This window comes from Sminthopsis crassicaudata, chromosome 1, assembly GCF_048593235.1.
Source record: "Sminthopsis crassicaudata isolate SCR6 chromosome 1, ASM4859323v1, whole genome shotgun sequence".
Taxonomy (NCBI): Eukaryota; Metazoa; Chordata; class Mammalia; order Dasyuromorphia; family Dasyuridae; genus Sminthopsis; species Sminthopsis crassicaudata.
In genome coordinates this window covers 705,836,265-705,857,161 of record NC_133617.1, presented here as the reverse complement: position 1 = coordinate 705,857,161, position 20,897 = coordinate 705,836,265, and the positions used below count along the sequence as shown (strand labels likewise).

General features: G+C 45.6%; 1 protein-coding gene across 2 annotated transcripts; it reads right to left on the bottom strand.

Moving 5' to 3' along the window:
• Positions 1-144: 144 nt before the first annotated feature.
• On the bottom strand, positions 145-11,830 carry PRRT3 (proline rich transmembrane protein 3). 2 transcript variants are annotated; one of them, XM_074283986.1, is made up of 5 exons: positions 11,584-11,720; positions 10,598-10,832; positions 5,171-6,709; positions 3,081-3,236; positions 145-2,473 (listed from the first exon to the last, which is right to left on the bottom strand). In XM_074283986.1, exons 3-5 carry the CDS (start codon positions 6,648-6,650, stop codon positions 510-512), a joined length of 3,600 nt encoding a protein of 1,199 aa, XP_074140087.1. In that variant the 5' UTR covers positions 6,651-6,709; positions 10,598-10,832; positions 11,584-11,720; the 3' UTR covers positions 145-509. The 2 variants fall into 2 exon arrangements, with proteins under 2 accessions (XP_074140087.1, XP_074140088.1); XM_074283987.1 differs by lacking the exon at positions 10,598-10,832 and having other exon boundaries at positions 11,584-11,830.
• Positions 11,831-20,897: the final 9,067 nt, after the last annotated feature.

Here is a 20,897-nt window from a genome sequence, read left to right as displayed (position 1 = left end):
AGTGCCTGGCTTACCCTGCCTTGATTTCTCCTCGCTGTTTGGCCGAGTGGCTGAAAGCTCAGCCTAGGATAGTAGGAGGAGATGAAGGATAGAGTCCTATAGGAGGAAAACTTGAGGGCTAAAGAGGGAAGGGTGGGCAAGGCAGATTGGTTTAAAAGTTTATTTTGTCGGGGTTTTTTTGTTTTGTTTTTTTTGTTTTTTGGCACAAAGCAGGAAGTTTTAGACATGGCTCTCGAAGGGACTTCTTGCAGAACGTGTCCCCGTTATAGCTCCTGGAATCCTTCCTTGGCTCCGTGCTTCGGGGCAGCAGAAGGCCCTTCCCCTAGAGCGCTCTCCCCATTTTACCTCCACTCTGTGAAGGCCATATCCCTGGGCAAAAATCTGAGTTCCAAAAAATAGGTAAAAAAATAATCCTGGATTTGAGGATGAAGCGCCCTCTCTCTCTGGGGGACAGGAAGGGAAGGGGAGCGGCTCCCCTTTTCTCTCTAGTCCCCAGTTTCCCGGACTGATCACAGCTCTATGGTTTCGCTGGAGGCGCTTCGGGAGTCTACCTGCTTACTCAGGGCCAGGAAGCTCCTTCGGGCCTCGCGCTCCGAGTCCCCGAGCTCCTCCGGGGCGGACGCAGGCTCTGGCTCGGCCTGGGAGGGCAGCAGCTGCACCGTGCTGGGCAGCTCGTCCAGGGGGAGGCTCTCCACCGAAGACAGTCCATGGCGCCACGGGTTCCAGCTGATCTTGAGGGAGCCCTTGGAAAAGCTATCCAGCGAGCTCCCGGACGCTGCCCCCGTTTCCGGCTCGGGAGCAGGCTTGGGCACGATCCGCACGTCAGTCAAGGAACAGCAGCGGTCCTGAGGGGTTAGGCCCGAACAGTCGGGGTTGCTGCTGCGCCTTTGCCGCGAGGCGGGGCCCCCTGGCTGGGGGAGGGCCTGCAGGGAGGCGGCCGAGTCCCGACGGCCCAGGCCAGCGGGGTACTGCAGGCTGGAGCGCAGGAACACGCTGTCGCGGACCAGGTGCTCCCGAAACAGCGCCTCGTCGATGCTCCGGCTCAGGTTGATGGGCGACGGCGGGCGCAGGTCCAGATCGCTCAGCGACAAGCCCGCAGTTTTATCCAGGCACACGCTGCTGCGGGAGCGGCCCGGGCCCACGTTGTTGGGGTACTTGGGGCTCCGGCCGGCCCGAGCCAGGGAGGCGGCCGAGCCGGCGGGGCTGGTAAACACCTGACCGGCTCGCAGCTCGTTGCTGTCCTTGGCGGGGCGGCAGCCCCCGCTCTCCGCGGGGTTGCGAATGAGGCTCTTGCTGATGTCTGTGCCGCCGCGCTCGAGCCCGGCTGTGCCCGTCCAGTCGTAGCAGTTGTTGGGGTACTCGGGCACCTCGTTTTTACCCGGCGGGGGGCACGCGTAGTGCAGCAGCTTGCCCCAGCACGTGTGCTCGGTGGGCCTGGGTCCCCAGCGGCACGAAGCGACGCCAGCCACCAGGGCCAGGGCGGCCGCCCAGGCGAGTTCCACCAGGCGGAGCCAGAACTGTACGCCCCACCAGGGCCAGGAGAAGCGGCCGGGGGTCCCCGCCAGCGGGTACAGCCACACTGCGGCCGCCAGTTGCAAACCGCTGGCCAGCAATCCGAGAGCCCCGCCCACAGCCAGGACCCTGGGCCCGGGCCCCGCGGCGCGGCTCCTCCCGTGGCCCTCGGGGCCGACCTCCACCGCCCCGAGGAGCCAGCGGCGGCACAGCAGCAGCGTGCCCAGCGCCACGGCGGCGCCCCAGGCGCACGACAGGCCCTGCACCAGCAGGTTGAGAGGAGGGCGAAGCCAGGGCGAGAGGAGGTCGGCTCCCAGGAGGAGCGTCCAGTGCACGGCGCCCAGCACGCCCAGCAGCCGCAGGCTGCGCAGCCTGGCCGGGAGCAGCTGCCCGAGGCCCAGGAGCGCCAGCGCCCCGAGGGCCGTCACCAGCAGAGGGAAGGGCAGATTGTAGAGCACCAGCCCGGTGCGGGCCGCCCAGCGGCCCCGGGAGCCGTAGGGGTCGGCCAGTAAGTAGATGGCGCGCAGCAAGGAGGCCGCCAGCACGAGAGCGGCCGCGGCCAGCGCGTGGGCTCGCCCGGGCACGTGCGGCGTGACCGCGGCGGCCACCAGGCCTGCCAGGGCCAGGAAGGCCAGCAGCAGGAAGAAGGCCCCGGCTCCGTACACGTGCAGCTCCCAGGCGAAGCTCAGGGTGTGCCGCAGAGGCCCCCAGCGCAGGGGCGGGGAGCTCGTCCCATTGATCTGGGGGCTGCACGCCCTCGGGCCGCAAGTGGAATCCGGGGGAGCGTCCGAGGCCGCGGGGCTCGGAGACGGCTCCGGAGGGCTCGGTTGCCCCAGGGCTCTCTGGGTGGTGACGCGGATGAGCCCCCGGCGGGAAGTGGCCACGGATGGCCCGGAGGAAGCTGGAGGGGCCGGAGGGTGGCTCTGAGGAGGCCGCTCCGCAGGCAGCCTTTCCTTTGCACCTGAAACAAGGACATCCGTGAGACCCCTGCCTTCCCCGAACCCCCCAGGCCTTCCCCTGGGATTCGAGAGGGGGTCCCCCCACAAAGTGAGCACCTAGCTCAGAGCATTATAGTGAGGATCAAACGAGATGAACATAGTAAAAGCTGCTCAGCTCTCAGGGATGGTTATTCCCTCCCCTCCCACTCAGCTAGCTAGGACTTCTTTAGTCTCTCTTAATCAGGGTGCTTGGAGCAGCAACAGGAGAGGTAGACAGAAATTTACCAGGCTTTGGGAAAACTCTCCAACCCCTGATTCAGGCCACACGTGAATCAGCTAGAATGGCCTGCCTTTTGGGAGTTTTGTTTTGTTTTATTTAGAAAGCCAGGGAAAGGGAAAATGGGAAAGTAGTGATTTTTCAAACAGGAGAACGGAGACAAAAATAACTGTTGTCCTTCTAGGAAAATTGGCCCTAGATCTTCTGATGGGATTAGATGTGCTTTCTGGGCTCCTTCAAATCAGGGTTCCAAATCAGAAAATTTCAAATCAGGAATCTTCTCTTCTGGGGGTGGGTGGGTGAAAATGTTCTCTTTCCCCTCCATATTCAGGCCCCACAAATAGTCCCCTCACCTGGTGGACCGGCTGCTGGGAGGCTCTTTGTGGCATTGAGCACCTTCCCAGGAACAGGGGTGCTTGCAATGGTGGAATTAAGGGAATTTGGAGATTCCACAGCTCCTCTTACTCGCTGGGGGGAAATTAGTTCAGTTTCTTCCAAGAGTACTGTCTCTGAAAAAAAACAAAAACAAAAACAAAAAACAAACAAACAAAAAAACACAATAATACCATAGGGGAGGGGAGCTCACTCCAACACAACTTCCAGATGTCTAGAACTTGAATCTTAAAAGCATTGCCTGCAATTCCAATAGACTTATGATGGAGAGAGCCATCTGCATCCAGGGAGTGGACTAAGGGGACTGAATGTGGATCACAATATAGTATTTTCACCTTTTTGTTGTTGTTATTTGCATGCTTGTTTTCCCCCCCTTTTTTCCTTTTTGATCTGATTTTTCTTGTGCAGCATGATAAATGTGGAAATATGTTGAGAAGAATTGCACATTTATCCTATATTGGATTACTTCTTGTCTAGGGGAGGGGAAAAGAGGGAGGGAGGGAGAAAATATGGAACGCAAGATTTTTGCAAGGACGAATGTTGAAAACGATCTCTGCCTGCATTTTGAAAATAAAAGTATAAAAATAAATAGATGCAGAGATCGTTTTTGAACATTCATCCTTGAAAAATTGTGTTCCAAATTTTTCTCCCTCCCTTTACCCCACCTCCTCCCTAAGTCGGCAAGTAATCCAATATAGATTAAACATGTGCAATTCTTCTCAACATATTTTCACATTTTTCATTTGTATGTATTTTGAAAAAGAAAAAGTTATTTATTTTTAAACTGCCTGATTCCAGAAAAACCTGGAAAGACTTGCATGAACTGGTGCTAAATGAAGTAAGTAGAATCAAGAGAACATTGTAGATTACGTGATGATCAACTGTAATGGACTTGGCCCTTTTCAACATGAGGTGATTCAAGGAATTTCAATAGACTTATGATGGAAGGAGTCATCTGCATGCCGAGAGAACTATGTTGACTGAATGTGGATCAAAATATGCTATTTTCACCTGTTTTGATTGCTATTGTTTGCTTGTTTTTTCTCTCATTTTTCCCCTTTCACTTTTTAATCTCATTTTTCTTGTGCAGCATGATGAATGTGGTAACATGTTGAAAAGAACTGCACATGTTTAACCTGTATTGGATTGCTCACTATCTATGGGAGGGGGAGAGAGAGGGAAAAAAAAACCATTAACACAAGGTTTTGTAAAAGTAAATGTTGAAAACATACTTTGTATATATTTGGAAAAATAAAAAGCTATCAAAAAAATTGCCTGAAACAGAGAAAATAAGTAACTCTTTTCCATGTTCATGTAGCTTTTTAGAGGAAGAATTTGATTACAGATCTTATCGACCCAAAATCCAGTACTCTATCCACTAATCACATTATTGCTCTACTTATACAATATGCATAACAATTCACAATTTTCAAGGAACTTTTGATTTTATCTTCTCATTATCTTCTCCTATCATAGGATTTAGAACTCAAAGGGGCCTTGGAGATCATTTAGTCTAACACCATCACTTTTATAATTGAGAAAACTGTGGTTCAGAGTGTTTATTAAGTGACTAGCTCACAGTCCTGCAGGTAGAAAGCAAGTTGGGATTTGAACTGAGGCTCCCTGATATGAAAGCAGTCTTTTATGCTATTTTATATTATTTTCACAGTATTATTCTTCACATTCTGCAGATAAGAAAAGTGAGGTACTTTGAGGTTAAATAGCTTGTCTAGGCTCATATGACAATAGCTGAACTAGGGAGCTCTCAAGATTCTTGGAATTCTGCTTTTTAGGAGGCAAAACACATTATCTAAGTCCATCCTTCTTAGAGAATGCATACCCAGGGCTGCAGGAACTAGCATGAAGGCTAGGCCTAAACAGGGCTTCCAGTATTGAGAGGAGACTTTATTTCCTGGGTCAGTTCCTTCCTTGCCTGAAGGAACCCAGTAGGGTCTATGATGGATAATGGGAAGCATGTAAGCATTTAAGAACTATGTGAGAAGGAGCCAACTTGGTGGGACCAGTACCTAGAAATTCCCCTTGTACCTACCTGGCCCAGGCTGTTGCCCAGGAAACAGTGGAGCTGTAATGTTGGAGGCAAGGGAAGGTGATGGTGACTTGGACCTGGGAAGAAGTGTAGTAGAGGGAGTGGACCCCTCCATGTCAGAGTCTTCAGTCTGGGGGCTGAATGGAGCCTTTTGGGTGCTGATTTGATGGGCAAAATGGGCACTCCAGCTTCGAGTCCTGAGGTCAGGCTCTTCGGCCAAGACTGAGGGAAGGTGATTTTCTGAAATCCAGATGGGCAGAGACTTGGAACCCTGAGAGGAAGCAGCTGTAGCAGAGGATGTCAACTCAGGTCTTAGGACAGAAGACACAAAACTCTTCTCAGTGATAAGTTGGGGGGCTTGGGCTTCTTCACTCCAGCTCCTTCCTACCCCTGGTTGGGGGGAGCCCTGCTTTTTCTCTCCGGGGGTGACCTTCTCACTCCAACTTTGTGCTTTCTTTGTCATTTCCTCTCCAGCACCCACCGTGGGGCTTAGGGCATGGTCTTTTGAGAAGGGGACATAACTGTTTATGGTCCTGAGAGTGACAAAGTCTGTCTGCATAATCAGCTCTCCTCCTACCTCTGGAATCACAGGACTGTTACTTAGTGGCTGGTGCTCATGATCAGTTGTCATGGAAGGCACCCATGAAAGAGCTGGGGCTTGGCCAGCCAATGGCCCTTGAAGACTAAGATCATCATCCCTGCTGACTACCTTCCATTCCAAGTCCTCCCTAGGAATCCCTTTGGGAGTAGGGCTTGTCATACCTTTAGACAAGACCTCTATCTTCTCTTGAAGACCCTTTGGATGGGGTTTTTGTGTTCTGAGGACAAGGGTGGAGAAGAGATGAGGAGCTGGAGACTCCTCAGGGGATGCAGTTGCAAGGGAGATTGGAGCCACTTGTCCTGGAGGCTGCTCTGTTTTCAGAGGATCCCTCGTATCTTTAAAAATGGGTCCTTTTGAAACCCATAATTTGACCCCCACATCCCTTTCCCCTTCATCTCCAGTGACTAAGTTATCCACCAAGCCGTATCCTTCTTGCCTAGGAGGAGAGTCCTTCCACGAAGCTCCAGTGACCCTATCCTGAGCAGAAGGGGTCTCCAGACTGGCTACTGGGCTCAGAGGAGGAGAGGTGGACAGGGGCAGAACGAGGCTATTTGGAGACTTTCTGGGCCTCTCAGTTTCTCCTGGCCCCACAGGAGCCCTGAGCCAAGGAGGCAGAGTGGGTCTGAGCCAGTCTCTTAGGTCTAAACCAAGCTCACTTCTATCTCCATGATTTAACGAGGATTGGTCCTGAGAGTTATGGTTCTGGTGCCTGGTTCCAGGGGATTCCCCATAGTCCTGCTCGGATTCCTGAGTAGGGTGTTTGTCAAGGCTTTGTCTTGAGCTTTCTGGCTGCCCAGGAAGCTGCCCAGCCTGCACTATACAAGCGAGGAGTATCCATGTAAAGAGGAGGCTCCAGTGGGAGATAGCAGCATAGGGGGCCATGGTCAATACCGGCTCTCCAGGGCTTGCCTTTCTCTGCCTTCACTTTTCCTTTGACAAACCTGTAATAGGAAAGAAAACGTGGAGGTGAAGAGAAATGGAGATGCAGTAGAATGTAAGCTCCCTGAAGGCAAGCAGTTTCTTTTCTAGTCTTTTACCTCTCAATAAGTTCTCAATAAGCCTCACAGGGTAGGAGAAGCTTAATTACTTCTTCATGAATCAAACTGATTTATTTTCTTAGCAACAAAGTGCACTCTCTGAGGTAACACACAACTTATCCTTTTCACAGATAAGGAAACAGGTTAATTGTTTTGCTTAGAATCACACAGCTAGTAAGGTTCAAAAGCAGATTTTCAGACTCCAGACCCTCCTCTTTCCCCTTCAGTCTGTGTCCGGTCCTCCTCCAATTTGACCATAAGAAAAAGGGTACTGAATCAGGTGGTTCATATGCCCATTCCAATTTTGGCCTTTTGGTAGCATGGCCTTGGATAAACCACTTGAACTTAATGGTGGTCTATTTCCTCATCTCTGAAATGAGTTATTTGATTGAATAAATGAACAGTTTTGAAAGTCTTAAAAACTCCTGTCAACTATAAGTAAGGAAGACAGTGAGGAAACATTCCTGGCAGAGAAGTGACAGATTCATATATAGAATGAGTCACATGTGTAGATATGATCAATGGGGAAATTATTTTGCTTGATATGTGTTACAGGGTCATTAATTTTTTTTTCCAAGTAAGGGTAAGATGGAGAAAAAAATGCCTGAAAAAATTTAAAATCTTTTTAAAAACCAGTTTGTAGTCTCAGAAGGAAATGCCAAACCATTCCGGTATTTTTGCCAAGAGAAGAATTGCACATGACTAATAAAGGACTGAACAAAAAAGACTTGGCACTGACATTAACTGGTTCTGTAATTCTGGAGAAATCGCTTACTTTTTTATTCTCAGTTTTCTCATCCATCAAATAGGAATCACAATGTTTCAAAGGATTGTAAGCTTAGTTGATTATTCCATAGATTGTAAGTTCCTTGACAACAGGCCCTGTTTCCCTGTTGTCTTTGCACCAAGTCCATGGGCAAATAAGTGCTTAGGAAAGCACTAGATAGCACTAAAGATACAGATGTAGATAGATAGATATATGTAAAGGACCTTATTCCAGATTTATGGCCTGTACCTCCCGCCCTCAGATTCTGTGGCTCCCCAGGGCTTCGGAGCCAGCCAGTCAGTCCTATCCTACTTCCCAGCAGAGTCTCAGCAGTGACTCTCACGTCAGCATCTCTGTCAGCTAGAATATCAGCATCTTCCCTCTGAGTGAGGGTCTCCGGCTCCCTGTTACAAGCAATCAATAATACTAACAAGGTCTCCTTTCCTACTTAGGATCAGATGATTTAAAGCTGGAAGGGACCTCATCTAATATAACTAGATCATTTAGTATAACTTCATAATTTTACAGTTGCAGAAACTATGGCATAGAGAAGGAAACTCACTTTTCAGGTCACACAGGTGTCGGGGGCAGACTGCCCTCACTCAAAGAGGAATTTTGAGGGTGGCAATGCTCAGGATATTTTCAGACTATGTTTTAGTCCTTAAATATCACAGGAACATAGAAACAGGCTTTGCAGATCAGGAATCTGCTGATGGGAAATACTTGGGTTGACCCCACTGAGCTTTTTACCTGAAAACTAGGGCATATAAATGTTCTGAGTGGGAATGGAGGAGGAGAGAGAAAGAAGAAATGAGAAGTGGTATGTTCCCAGCTTGGAAGCTGTCTCCTTGGTCACTCTGGTGAAAGATATTTGTGTGTGGGGAGGAGGGGAGAAATAGGACCCTTGGTTTCCCACCAATGACTGCTGTCATTGGCAACCCTGGGGCCACTGTACTGAGGACCAAGTCCTGTGCTCCTATCACATTACCCCCTTCCCCACCCCCTCTCTGATGCTTCTCTTGTGCCTGGCACATTGCCCTCCCTGCAGTGCCCAAGTTCAGCCTGCCCAGGGGCGTGTGTGTGTGTGTGTGTGTGTGTGTGTGTGTGTGTGTGTGTGAGTGTGCAGGGGATTGGGGGAAGCTGCAGTATCTCCCTGCCCATGGAGCAGAGAAGGGAAGGGGGCAGCTCATCAGTCTAAGGGACATGTCAGCATCCCTGATTCCCAGTGCCCCTGGGCTGAAGTGCCCCCTTCCCTTCTCTGCTCCATGGGCAGGGAGATATTGCAGCTTCCCCCAGTCCCCATGGCTCCTTACCTGAGCACTGGCCCTAGAACCTCATCGTTCACCTCGCATCCATATTGCCTGCTTTCCCTGTGCTCAGTATCCTCAAAGATGCTCAGGCTTGGCTAACTGAGCCCTGCACTGCCGATGGGCTTGAAGCACCATCTCTAGTCACTGCAGACAACTTAACCCTATTCTAGCTGGGAGTTTCTCTTTCCTGCCTATCCACTCAATCACTCCCCCCCCCCATTTATTGATCATTAGAGATGAAAGGGACCTTCAAAACCACCTGCATTCAACCTTCATCTAACTGGGGAAGACAATGAGACCCACAGAATGTGGCCAGGATCACCCAGTTAGCAGACTAGAGATTTGAATCCAGGCTTCCAGATTCTGACTCTGTCATTTTAGCAACAGCTCCTCCCCAAAGATTTACTGTCCCTCTTTGGTCCTGTTATCTCACAATATAGAGAGCAAAAGCTTCTATTGCTCAAATGACCAGCAGGGTTCTGGCTTTTCCAAAGAGGGAAGAATTGGGAAGGCAGACCCAGAAAACGTTTTCCTGGATTTTCCTAAAGCTGGACTGACCTCCCCCTAGCCTTCTTCCAGGATCAAGTACCATCTCAAGTAATTACCAGGTGTAAGCCTTTGGGGCTCAGTTTTTCTATCTGTCAAATGGGACTAATAATGCCTGTCTTATCTAATATCATCATAAAAACATAGAATGTCTTTTATGGTTAGGACACCATTTTGAGAATCAAATTAAATAAGGAAACATTGAGGTCTGGTTGCAAAAAGCACCAGAAGTGGGTTCAAATCCTGCTCTTTCCTCTTACTACCTGCATAACTTTGGGAAAAATAGCTCTTCCTCTTTAGGTCTGTTTCCTGATCCACAAAAATGATTTTTCATTGGATGATCTCCAAGATACCCCTTCTCCCCGCTCTAAATTCCACGATCCTAGTTGTGAAAGAGTTTCTTGTTTGTTTTTAAAGTGATATATCAATGGGAAATCCCTTTTTTTTTTCTTTTTTTAAATGATTGACAGAGGATTCAGTTTTAGAAAAACACCCAACCTCAGTAATCGCCTCTCTCTTCTCGGGTCAGCTGATGCTGAAGATCCCACTGACTACACTCTCATTATGGCCTTAGTTTCCCTAACCTGTATTTCTACATGTTTTTGGTCCATTCCCACTTGATCCTCTTGTTCTGGTCTTTCATCTTTTTTGTTGGGTTATTTTTAAGGCCTGGGGGGGCGGGGGTGGGGAGAAGGCAGAGTAGGAATTGTTGATTGTAAACTGGAAGACTTGCTTTCATCTTAACTTCCCTTAGGCTATTGGAAAGGGATAGTGGCTAAAAGTGGAAGTGATTGTCTTCTCCGCGTTTCAGCACGGTGTGCTGGGGCTCTATGTCTTAGGATCGTGGGATCACAGATCTTTGGAAGTCACGTAGTCCGGCTCCCTCACTCCACAGAAGAGGCAGTAAGGATCCAAGAAATAAAGACATTTGGCCAGGATCATACAAACATTAAGTAGCAGAAAGGATAGGAACCTATTTCCTCTTAGCCCAGCTCCAGCCCTCTCTCCACTGTAGTGGAAGGAGCAGGAGGAAGGGAGCTGTCCATTCCTCTGAGGACCCCGAGCTTTCTCCTCCATTTCCCTCATTTATAGCCTCTTGGTCCAGTCTGGATCCCCCTGATCTCAATATACTCTCCGCTGGGTTTTTCCCTGGAGCAGCAGCTCACCTACCTGTGGCCAGAAGTGGAGCAGGCTTCTGATTCAGGCACTCCACCCCAGGGTGGGGTCCTGCAGCCGCAGGTAGGTGAAGGAGCAATGACGTCAGCGGCAGTCCTCACCTTCACCCTCTCCCCTGCTCTGCCTCCTCAGGCTCTGTGGCTGTCAGAGTCCTCTTGGCCCTTCCCCGGGAGAGCCTCCCTCCCGTTCCACCGGAGCTCCGCCTTCTGCCTAACCAGGCACCTTAATCCTATAATGTTTCCATGTGGTGGATTAGGAGGGATTCGGAGATTCGGGACAAAGAAAAGATGCATTTTTCTAGCCCAGCAATTGAAGCCAAGATGAAAGTTAATCCTCCGGGAGGAATGGGGATTGGAGAAGTGAGCTGTGTATGTGGGGTTGTGATTATGAGTGTGGATGGGGGAGAGAAATTATGTGGTATGTATATGTGTGAGTGTGGATGGGTATGGGGGGGGGGGAATTACCTGAAAAGGAATTGCAGAACTCTGGTTCATTTGTGGGGGAGGTAAATTTTAGAGAATAAAAGAGACCAAGAAGCCCATATCCTTAGGGAGCCCCAGGCTGGGGTCCTATGAGGAAAAGGGGGTGGCAGATACCTTGGGGGGGTCCTTAACCTGGGCTCCATGGATTCCGAAGGGATCAATAGATTTCAGTGGATCAATGAATTTGTAAAAGTCTCTTGATAACTTTATTTCAGTATCACTGGTTTTCCTTCTAATCCCCCGTATTTTATTTTGTGCGTTTTAAAGCATTCCGAGGAGTCCATAGGCTGTATCCCAGTGCCAGAAGAGTGAATGGCACTGAAAAGGTTAAGAATCCCTGGGCTGGAGGCCTATAGCATTTGTGAGCCATAGCAGACTTATCTTAACTCTTCCCAAAGCCCCCGGACCCATGGGGCAGGAGAGAGCAGGGGTGGAGATAGGGCTTGGGGGAGGAGGAGGAAAATAGGGAAAAGGCACCGATAAAAGCCAGCAGCTTACCCAGAGAATCTTTGCAGTTCTCAGCAGCTCTGGGAGCCTCCCCAACCCAGCATCCTTTGCAGGAGAGCCTGTCGGCTAGAGAAGGGGCCAGCCATCCTGGGGAGAGGTCCGCAGCTTCAGCCCCGAACCGATGCGGCCTCTTCCCTCTGGCGCTCCCCGAGGCCCGGAGCATCCGGAGTCCAGAGGGCCTGCACAGGTGACTCCCTGAGCACACAGAGCCCGGGTGTGAAATCCTAACGGCCAGCCCCCCCCCCCCCCAGGTGTTGCACAGACCCGCCCACACCGATGCGGGCCTGACACGCACCTTCTGCCGCCCGCGGCCGGCCTGCAGCCTCCACCTGCCTGGGCATCCGGGTACCCAAGAGCAGTTTGGGCTTGGTGGGGAGGGAGCTGGGGCTAGTCCAGGACGGAGGAGGAGCGCCCTCCCACCAGAGCGACGGCTACGAGAACAAAGTTCTCACGCCGCCAGAACTCAGTCAGCTTTCCAGTGAAATGGGCTGGGGGAGGCTGGGGAAGCCGAGGCGCTCTGGGAAAGGACTGGGAACGTGTCCTAGGGCATCCCTGCCCGAAGCAGTCTGGGTACTGAGACTCGGAAGCGCGCTTTGCTCCTCCCCACCCCCCCCAAGCAGCAGCCGACCCGAGATCATAAAAAGGAATTGCTCCTCCAGGCGAAGGGACAAAAGGGCGAACCCAGTCTGGTCCCTTCATTTTGCAGCCTGAGGCCGAAGGTGGAAAATGACTGGCCCAAGGTCACCTAGGCAGCCCCCAACAGAGCCGGAATTCTGCCCCACCGTCTCCGCCATCTCCAGCGGCTTCTGCCAACTGTCCTCGCCCCTCTCAGCGCCTCGGACCCCGGACCCTTCCCCTAGAGTCCCCATCCCCCATCCCCGCTACCCACTCCCACGCCCCGCCCACTCCCCCCGCATGCTCCAGGACACCCGAGCTAGTGCGGGGGAAGGGGCGTCTCCACGAGCCCGCCTCCGGGCCCCACCCACAACCGGGACCCCTCGCGCCCTCGCTGCGCTCCACTCACCTGAACGCCGGCCGAGGTGTGCGGGGCGCCCTTCCCCGCGCTAGGAGCCCGCCCCCGCCCCCGCCCCCGCCCCGAGCGGGTGGTGTCAATGCGGAGCCCGCAGCCGCTGCAGCAGCCTCAGCCGCAGCCCGGCCCGGCCCGGCCCGGCCTCGCGCCTGACGATGAGCTCTGGGACCCCGATCCCTCCCTCCCTCCCAGCCTCCCAGCGAGCACCTTCCTAGGCCGGCGGCGGCCACCACGGACAGAGCCCGGAGGAGCCGGCCCAGCGGGCGCCAGGCTGGAGGGGATGGGGGTGGGGTGCGGGGGGGTGGGACTTGGGAGCCCTAGCCAGCCCCCTCCCCGCCCAGGCAGCCCGGGAGCTCCCTCAGTCAGTGGTCCTTCAGGCAGGCGGAGCGAGGGCTGCGAGCAGAGGGGCGAGCGGGCTCCGATCTGACGCCTGGAGAGCTAAGTGGCCCCGGGGCGAGGAAGCCCGGATCCCCCCAGCTTTGTCGGCAACTTGCTAGGTGAACTCATTGGGACACGCGTCTGTCACTCCGCATTGATGAGCACCTGGTGCTCGGCCTGTGTGTCAGGCCGTCCCTGGGACTGGGCAGTTAGGAGCCTTACTCAGTGGCAAAAGTGGAAGGGATCAGCCAGCCACATCCCCTACACTGATTTTTAAAGATTAAAGATGAAATGTCCTTTCATAGGGATAGCCCCTGGAGCTGTGAACTCATCAGCTGCAAGCATTTCCCAGAAACTCCATCGAGGGAGCAAAATTCCTGCTTGAATTGCACTGAGGAGATAAAAGGATTAACTAGTAACGGAGCCAGATGTGGCGAGGTAGGGCAGAGGTATTCCTGGCTTCTAAGCCTATTCTAGATCACCAAAATGCCGTTCACTTTTAAAAAGGTTTAAAATTTTTATTTTGGTAAATATTTCCCAAATTAAAAGCTTTTTTAAAATTGTGACTTCTAAGTTCCCTCCCTTCCTCCTAGCCCTTGAGAAAGCCACCAATATATCAAGTATACATATGAAATCAGGCAAAATATATTTCATGTTACAAAAGGTAACATACACCCACATGAAGAAAAAAAGAAAAAGCACAACTCATTCTGCACGCAATGTTCATCAGTTCTCCCAAGCTGCCTTTTACAAGAATTTTGTTCAACTGTTTTTTGTTTATTTTTACATCAAGGTAATTTCTCACCACATCCTTTATTCCTTCAAATCCCTACTTGTGTAAAAGGGAAAAAAAAAAAAATGAGCAAAACTCAACCACAAAACCAAACAAATTCAACAATGTAAACAATATTCTTCATTCCTTAGGTCATTTTTTTTAAATTAGGAAATAATTGTTTTGTTTTTCTATTAGGAAGTAAATGCTTTTCATCATTTGTTCTCTAGGACCAAGTTTAACCACGATAATTCCTAAATTCAGCTACATTTTTGCATTGTTTCCTATTGCACGGGGTGGAGGAGGCATCTGTAAATTACATTCAGTTTTGCTTTCTTCATTCTGCATCAGTTCATACAAATCTTCCATGTTCTTTCAAATCCCTCAGATGGGAAACACTATTCTATTGCACTCATATACCCAACATTTTTGGGTCATTTTTTAGTACAGCTTCCTCACCATTGATCTCATTTGTTCCCCATTTGTTTTCAACCACAAAGAGTGCCGTTCTAAATATCTTGATATCCATGAGATCTTTCTTTCATTGACTTCCTTTGGGATACTACTCAATAGAGGGATTTCTATATCAAAAAGTATAAACAATTTTGTGACTTTTCTAACAGAAAATCAAATAGTGTTTCAGACCAATTGGATGAGTTCATAGCTCCATCCCCATACACACACACACACACACACACACACACACACACACATATATAAATATTCACACATATATATGTATTGCATACACATATATATTACAATGTGTCTATCTTCCTTCAGTTATTTACTCTTATCTTTGCCAATTTGATGAGTATGAAGTTGTTCTAGTATGTATCTCATTAGTGATTTAGAACATTTTTTCATATGGTTTCTTATCATTCACATTTCTTCTGAAAATAGTTTGTGCATATTCTTTGATTTTCGATCCCACCAAGCAGTGATTCTTGGTCTTGTATATTTATGTCAATTCTTTATGTAGTCAAATAACCTGGCAATCTCTATCCCAACTTCAACTTCTACTGACAAATTGAGTACCTAGAGGATTGACTAGCCATATTTCCTTCTTAGGGTTCTGTTGTTATCCCTGAGGGGAAGCAGCATATTTTTCTAATGCTCTCAGCACCAGCACCTATTCAACCACATTCCTTAATATCATTCCCCAGTTAGTATCTCTCTTGTATTATTTTTTAAGCAATACTTTTTTCTAATTTGAATTTCTCCCATATTAATTGACCCAATTAACATCAATTAGGTTTTTACAAAGGGATTTTAACTGAGAAGAACAAAAGTACAAATACTGTCCTTCAGACTTGGGACACGCTCCTTTACCATGTTGGTCCTTGGAGAAAATGGGCTCAAATTTGAAGGGGGGTCACTATAAAACATTCATTTCACCAAGTTCATTTCTGAATAGTGCATGGCCTGGCCAATAGATGAGTTTCTCCATTGTTGCAACAGGACACACTGTCTTGGAATCCATTACTGAACTGGGTCAAGCAGGGTGATCCTCAGGATAGCACGTCACCTTTTGCTTGCCAGCAAATTCTAGTAGACTCTCCATTTCTGGGCATCTGGTGGAGTCACTCACTCTTCCAATCTTTCAAAACTCATAAGGTTGTAACCATCTTAAATGCTTTTTCACTTAAGAGCATTAAAAGATGGATTCAAAGAAGCTAAAAATAAGGGCCAAATGTGCTCAGAGCCAGAGAGAAGAAAAAAGGCACTGATGTCTGGCACTCAATCCACAGAAATTTTCAGCAGTCCCTGCTTTGAACATCACCAGAAAAAAAAGGTAAGATCAACTCAGCAACCAATCAAAGGGCCTTTCTTTACCCCCAAAAAAGAAGATAGGAAATAGTCACAGAAAGATGAAATGAGAGTCTTACCAAACATCCACTTGGATTGCATCAGGTGAAATGCTGCTGTTACCTGCCTCTTACTGGCTGGTCTCCCATTAAACTTACTTACCTCAGATTTACAACAGAGATTGGATGCAAATATTTCTCTCTCCCCCCCATGTGACAGTATTGTTTCTGAATCTATTTGCGTTGATTTTGTTTAACAAAAAGTATTTTAGTTATATATATAATTGAAATTATATAGTTTATCTTTTATGATGATCTCTGTCTCTTATTTGGTTAATATAATGGTTGCAAAAGGTACCTTCTTATGGTTGGGTAAATTATGGTATATGAAGGCTATGAAATATTATTGCTCTGTAAGAAATGACCAGCAGGATGAATTCAGAAAAATTCAACTGATGCTGAGTGAAATGAATAGAACCAGAAGATCACTGTATACTTCAATGCTGTATGAAGATATATTCTGATGGAAGTGGAAATCTTCAACATAAAGAAGATCCAACTCACTCCCAGTTGATCAATGATGGACAGAAACAGCTACACCCAGAGAAGGAACACTGGGAAGTGAATGTAAATTGTTAGCACTACTGTCTATCTACCCAGGTTACTTATACCTTCGGAATCCAATACTTAATGTGCAACAAGAAAATGGGATTTACACATATATATTGTATCTAGGTTATACTGTAACACATGTAAAATGTATGGGATTGCCTGTCATCTAGGGGAGGAAGTAGAGGGAGGGAGGGGAAAATTTGGAAAAATGAATACAAGGGATAATATTATAAAAAAATTACTCATGCATATATAATGTCAAAACATTTTTATAATTATAAAATTAATTTAAAAAGGTGCCTTCTTGAAATGAAAGCTATCAATAATCATATGAAAAAAATGCTCTAAATCACTACTGATTAGAGAAATGCAAATTAAAACAATTTTGGGGTACCACTTCAAGTTATCAGATTGGTTAATATGATGGAAAAAGAAAATACTAAACATTGGAGAAGATAGGGGGAAATTGGGACGCTAATGATATTATTGATGGAATTTTGAACTGATCTAATCTGGAGAGCAATTTGGAACTAGGCCCAAAGGGTTATAAAATTGTGGATACCCTTTGATCCAGCAATATCACTCCTAGGTCTATATCCTAAAGAGATCATAAAAAAGGGGAAAGCACCTACATGTGCAAAAATATCTATAGCAGTTCTTTTTGTTGTGGTAAAGAATTGGAAATTGAGTGAAAGTCCATCAACTGAGGAATGGTTGAACAAGTTGGATATATAAATAAAATAGAATGCTATTGTTCTATAACAAAAGATGAGCAGGCGGATTTCAGATCTTAAAAGACTTACAATGAACTAATGTTAAGTAAAGTGAACAAAGCAGGAGAACATTGTACACAATAACAGCAACATTGTACAATGATTAACTATGATAGACTTAGCTTTTCTCAGCAATGCAATGATCTAAGGTAATTCTAAAGGACTTGTGATGGTAAATGCTGACAACACCCAGAGAAAGAAGAGAAAGAGAAAGAAGAAGAGTATGAATGCATATTGAAACATGCTATTTTCACTTTTTTCTTGTTTTTGTTTTTTCTTTCTTGTGATTTTCCCCTTTTGTTCTGATTCTTCTTTCCGAACATAATTAATGTGGAAATAGGTTTAACATGACTGTATATGTATAGCCTCTACCAGATTGCCATCTTGGGGAAGGGGGAGAATAAAGAGAGGAGAAAAATTTACAACTCAAAATCTTATAAAATGAAAGTTGAAAATTATCTTTACCTGTAATTGGAAAAAATAAAAAATTATTACAAAAAAGGAGCTTTCTGTTCTTTAATTTTTTGGTATAGTGTGACATTAAAGTCATACCCATTTTGATTTATTGTAAGATGCTACTCTAAGCTTTTTTAAAATCAAACTCCTTTTTGGTTTTCCCTATAGAACGAACATGTTGAATGTGAGGCAGCCAAATAGTATAATAAATAGAAGACAAACAATGCCTTGGGATTACAGAGACCTGATTTCAAAATTTGCTGAAAACACATTCTAGTTGTGTGACCACAGTTAAGTCTGCTTAACTTGGTGTACCTAGCAATTCTCTAAAACTTTGAGTTAGAGACTAATTATAGATCTGTATCAGTGGAAGAAAGTTCAATACTGAGCATTTTCTGAACAGTGAAATCAAAGGTCATGACTAAGAAAAACCTCTCAGACCATTTCTCAGAAGTTTGTATACTTCTAATCTTCTTAAGCACACATTGTTTTATTGTGCTTTGCACATATATATGTGTGTATTTATGTTAAACAAATTGAAGGTTTGTAGCACCCTACAAAAAGCAAGGTTATCAGTGCTGTTTTTCCAAACAATCAATATGGCAACCAATTTTATAAGGAAAACTATAAACCTGGGGAGAGCTGCCACTTTTTTATACAGTCATTTTCTTAGACACATTACTACTTTTAAATCCTAATCAATGCTCATATGGATCCTAACTGGACAATCTTACAAATGCACCTGTATTTGTAAGCCCATCATTCTGTAATTGATCTTTAGTTTGAAGCATTGAAGGGAAAAGGCCAAAGGGAGCACTTTGTTTTCTGTTTGAGAAGAGACCCTTTAGTATAAGATTGTCATTCAATCAAAATCATGCTCTTAGCCTCTTTTTTTGTTTTGTTTTGTTTTTTAAAATAATTAGGCCTGTTTTTATAGTATTCTTATCCAAACAATCCTTTCTTTATGTGTTAAAAATAAGAACATTACTCTGAGTCTTAGCAGCTTTCATAGTTCTGATTTTTTTCCCCCTAATAGTCCTAAGTAGTTTCTTGCAATACAATTCAGAACTGAATCAAACATGTATACGCACTGATAAGCAACTTAGGGCAAGGATACTGCTTCCTTAAAAGAAAAAATGTGATCCCTTTAAAATCAGGTCGTGTCTTAGCTTATATTCTGCCTTATAGTCAATAATTTTTTATTAAAAATACTCTTTTTAAAGAAAAGACCTTATATTCAACAATTTTTTATTAAAGAAAAGACCAACAAAATTTACACATGCTACAAATATTACATTTATTTATATGGCTCTCTCTTTTCCTAGCTCATTTACAACCTTACCCTACTTTAGAACTCTCATAGGAGTCTCCTATTTGAAGCCAGATTAATTTTCTCAATTTTTTTTAGTGTCATGATATGTTTTGAAAATTCTTTACAATATGCCAATATTTTGGTAATTTTTACATTTCTAACTTTTTCCATTATTATTGTAGTATCTGTCATAGAGATCTGTGAGCAATGATCTTTAATGTTACTATTGAATTATTTTGGGGTACAATGAACTGAGCCCATATAAGACAATGAACTTAATTGATAAATGTTGTATATGTTTTGACTATTCCATCAACCAACTTAGTCTGTTTCGCTACTGGACCTCAAACCTTCTTATTCCCTGAGACACAACAATATTGATTACATAATTACATAAGTTTAGTTGATAAAGCAGTGGCAGGGTTTGAAAAGATTGACTTCAATTTTTAAAGAAGTTCTACTTCAAGTGAACATTGTGCACAGCAACAAGATTATGTGATGATCAACTGTGATAGACTTGACTCTATTCAACAATGAGGTGATTCAGATCAATTCCAATAGACTAGTGATGGAGAGAACCATCTGCACCCAGAGAGAGACTATGGGGACTGAGTGTGCATCACAACATAGTATTGTCACCTTTTTTGTTGTTGTCATTGTTTACTTGTTTTTTTTTTTCTTTCTCATTTTTAATCTGATTTTTCTTGTGCAGCATGATAAATGTGGAAATATGTTTGGAAGAATTACACATGTGTAACTATATTGATTTACTTGCCATCAGGGAAGGGGGTGGGGAGAAAGCAAGGAGAAAAATTTGGAGCACAAGATTTTGCAAGAGGGAATGTTGAAAACTATCTTTGCATGTATTTTGAAAATAAAAAAGCTATTATTAAAAATAAAAATAAATACAAAAAAAGTTCTACTTTGGGTAAAATGCTATCAGACAGCATCACAAGCCACAGAGAAATCTTTTGTGAAAGGAAAAGTCAATTGATGTGGAAACTTCACTGTTGTCTTATTTTAAGAAATTGTTCCAGCCACGCTAGTCTTCAGCAGCCACTGTCCTGATCATTCAGAAGCCGTCAACCCTCTACCAGCAAAAAAAATTACAACTCATTAAAGTCTCAGTTGAAGTATTTTATAGTATTTTAATATACAATATTATTTTATTTTTATATATGTATATTTTAATATATTATTTTTAATTAAATATGTACTTTTTGAATATAACACTATTATTGTACACTTAATGTATAATTAAGCTTAATGTACATACATTTATACATTACATTTATATGTATATAAGTATATAATAATACTATAATGTAAGTATAGTATAATGTAAACATAACTTTTTTATGTGCTGAGAAATAAAAAAACAATTTGTGGCTCACTTTATTGTGATACTTGCTTTATTGCAGTGGCCTAAAACCAAACCAACAATATCTCTGAGATTCAGCTAATTGGTGTAGTAGATAGAGTACTAGGCCTGAAGTCAGGAAGATTCATCTTCTTCAGTGCAAATTCTGCCTCAGACATTTACAATCTGTGTGACTCTGGGCAAGTCCTTTGACCCTGCTTGCTTTCCTTTCTCTATCTGTCAAATGGGCTGAAGAAGGAGATGGCAAACCAGTCCAATATCTTTGCCAAGAAAACCTCAAATAGGGTCATGGTGTTAGGCCCTGGATAGCAGGCCATACCCCCCTCCCCTTTTTCTCTTGTGCTACTAGACTTGGAAAATTGAGTTTAAAAAGAAAACTTTAAACCTTGAGGCTCGGACTCCCCTTCAAATACCATTGGGACACAATGTAGAAATGAAAAACAGTCTCCAGGTGCTAGCCTCTCCTTCATCCTTGTCCAAAAACTACCCTGGGAATAGAATGATTGTCAAGGACAATCCGTGCCCTGCAGTTATGTAGCCCCTATCTATCCAAGAATGTCCTCCTCCCCAGTCTGACCCGGCCTGAGCCACAATCTCCAAGTTGTAAATACCAAATTCACTCCTCTATTTCTGCTCTGTCTTTGAAGTAAAGATAACAACAGCTGCAAGACTCATTCTGTATTTTGCTTGCTAAAAAACCTGATGTAAACTCTGTGCCTCAGTTGCTCTGGACCAAATGCTTTGGAAGTGTGTTCCCAGCTACCTTCAACTTTCCACATTAAA

Bases quoted from the DNA above. Each gene is read 5' to 3' on its own strand.
- PRRT3 (XM_074283987.1), bottom strand. From the start codon at position 6,650: ATGGCCCCCTATGCTGCTATCTCCCACTGGAGCCTCCTCTTTACATGG. The intron at 3,237-5,170 runs GTAGGTACAAGG...GTTTTTTTTCAG, and splicing joins TGGGCAACAGCCTGGGCCAG to AGACAGTACTCTTGGAAGAA. The intron at 2,474-3,080 runs GTGAGGGGACTA...TCCTTGTTTCAG, and splicing joins CCCAGCAGCCGGTCCACCAG to GTGCAAAGGAAAGGCTGCCT.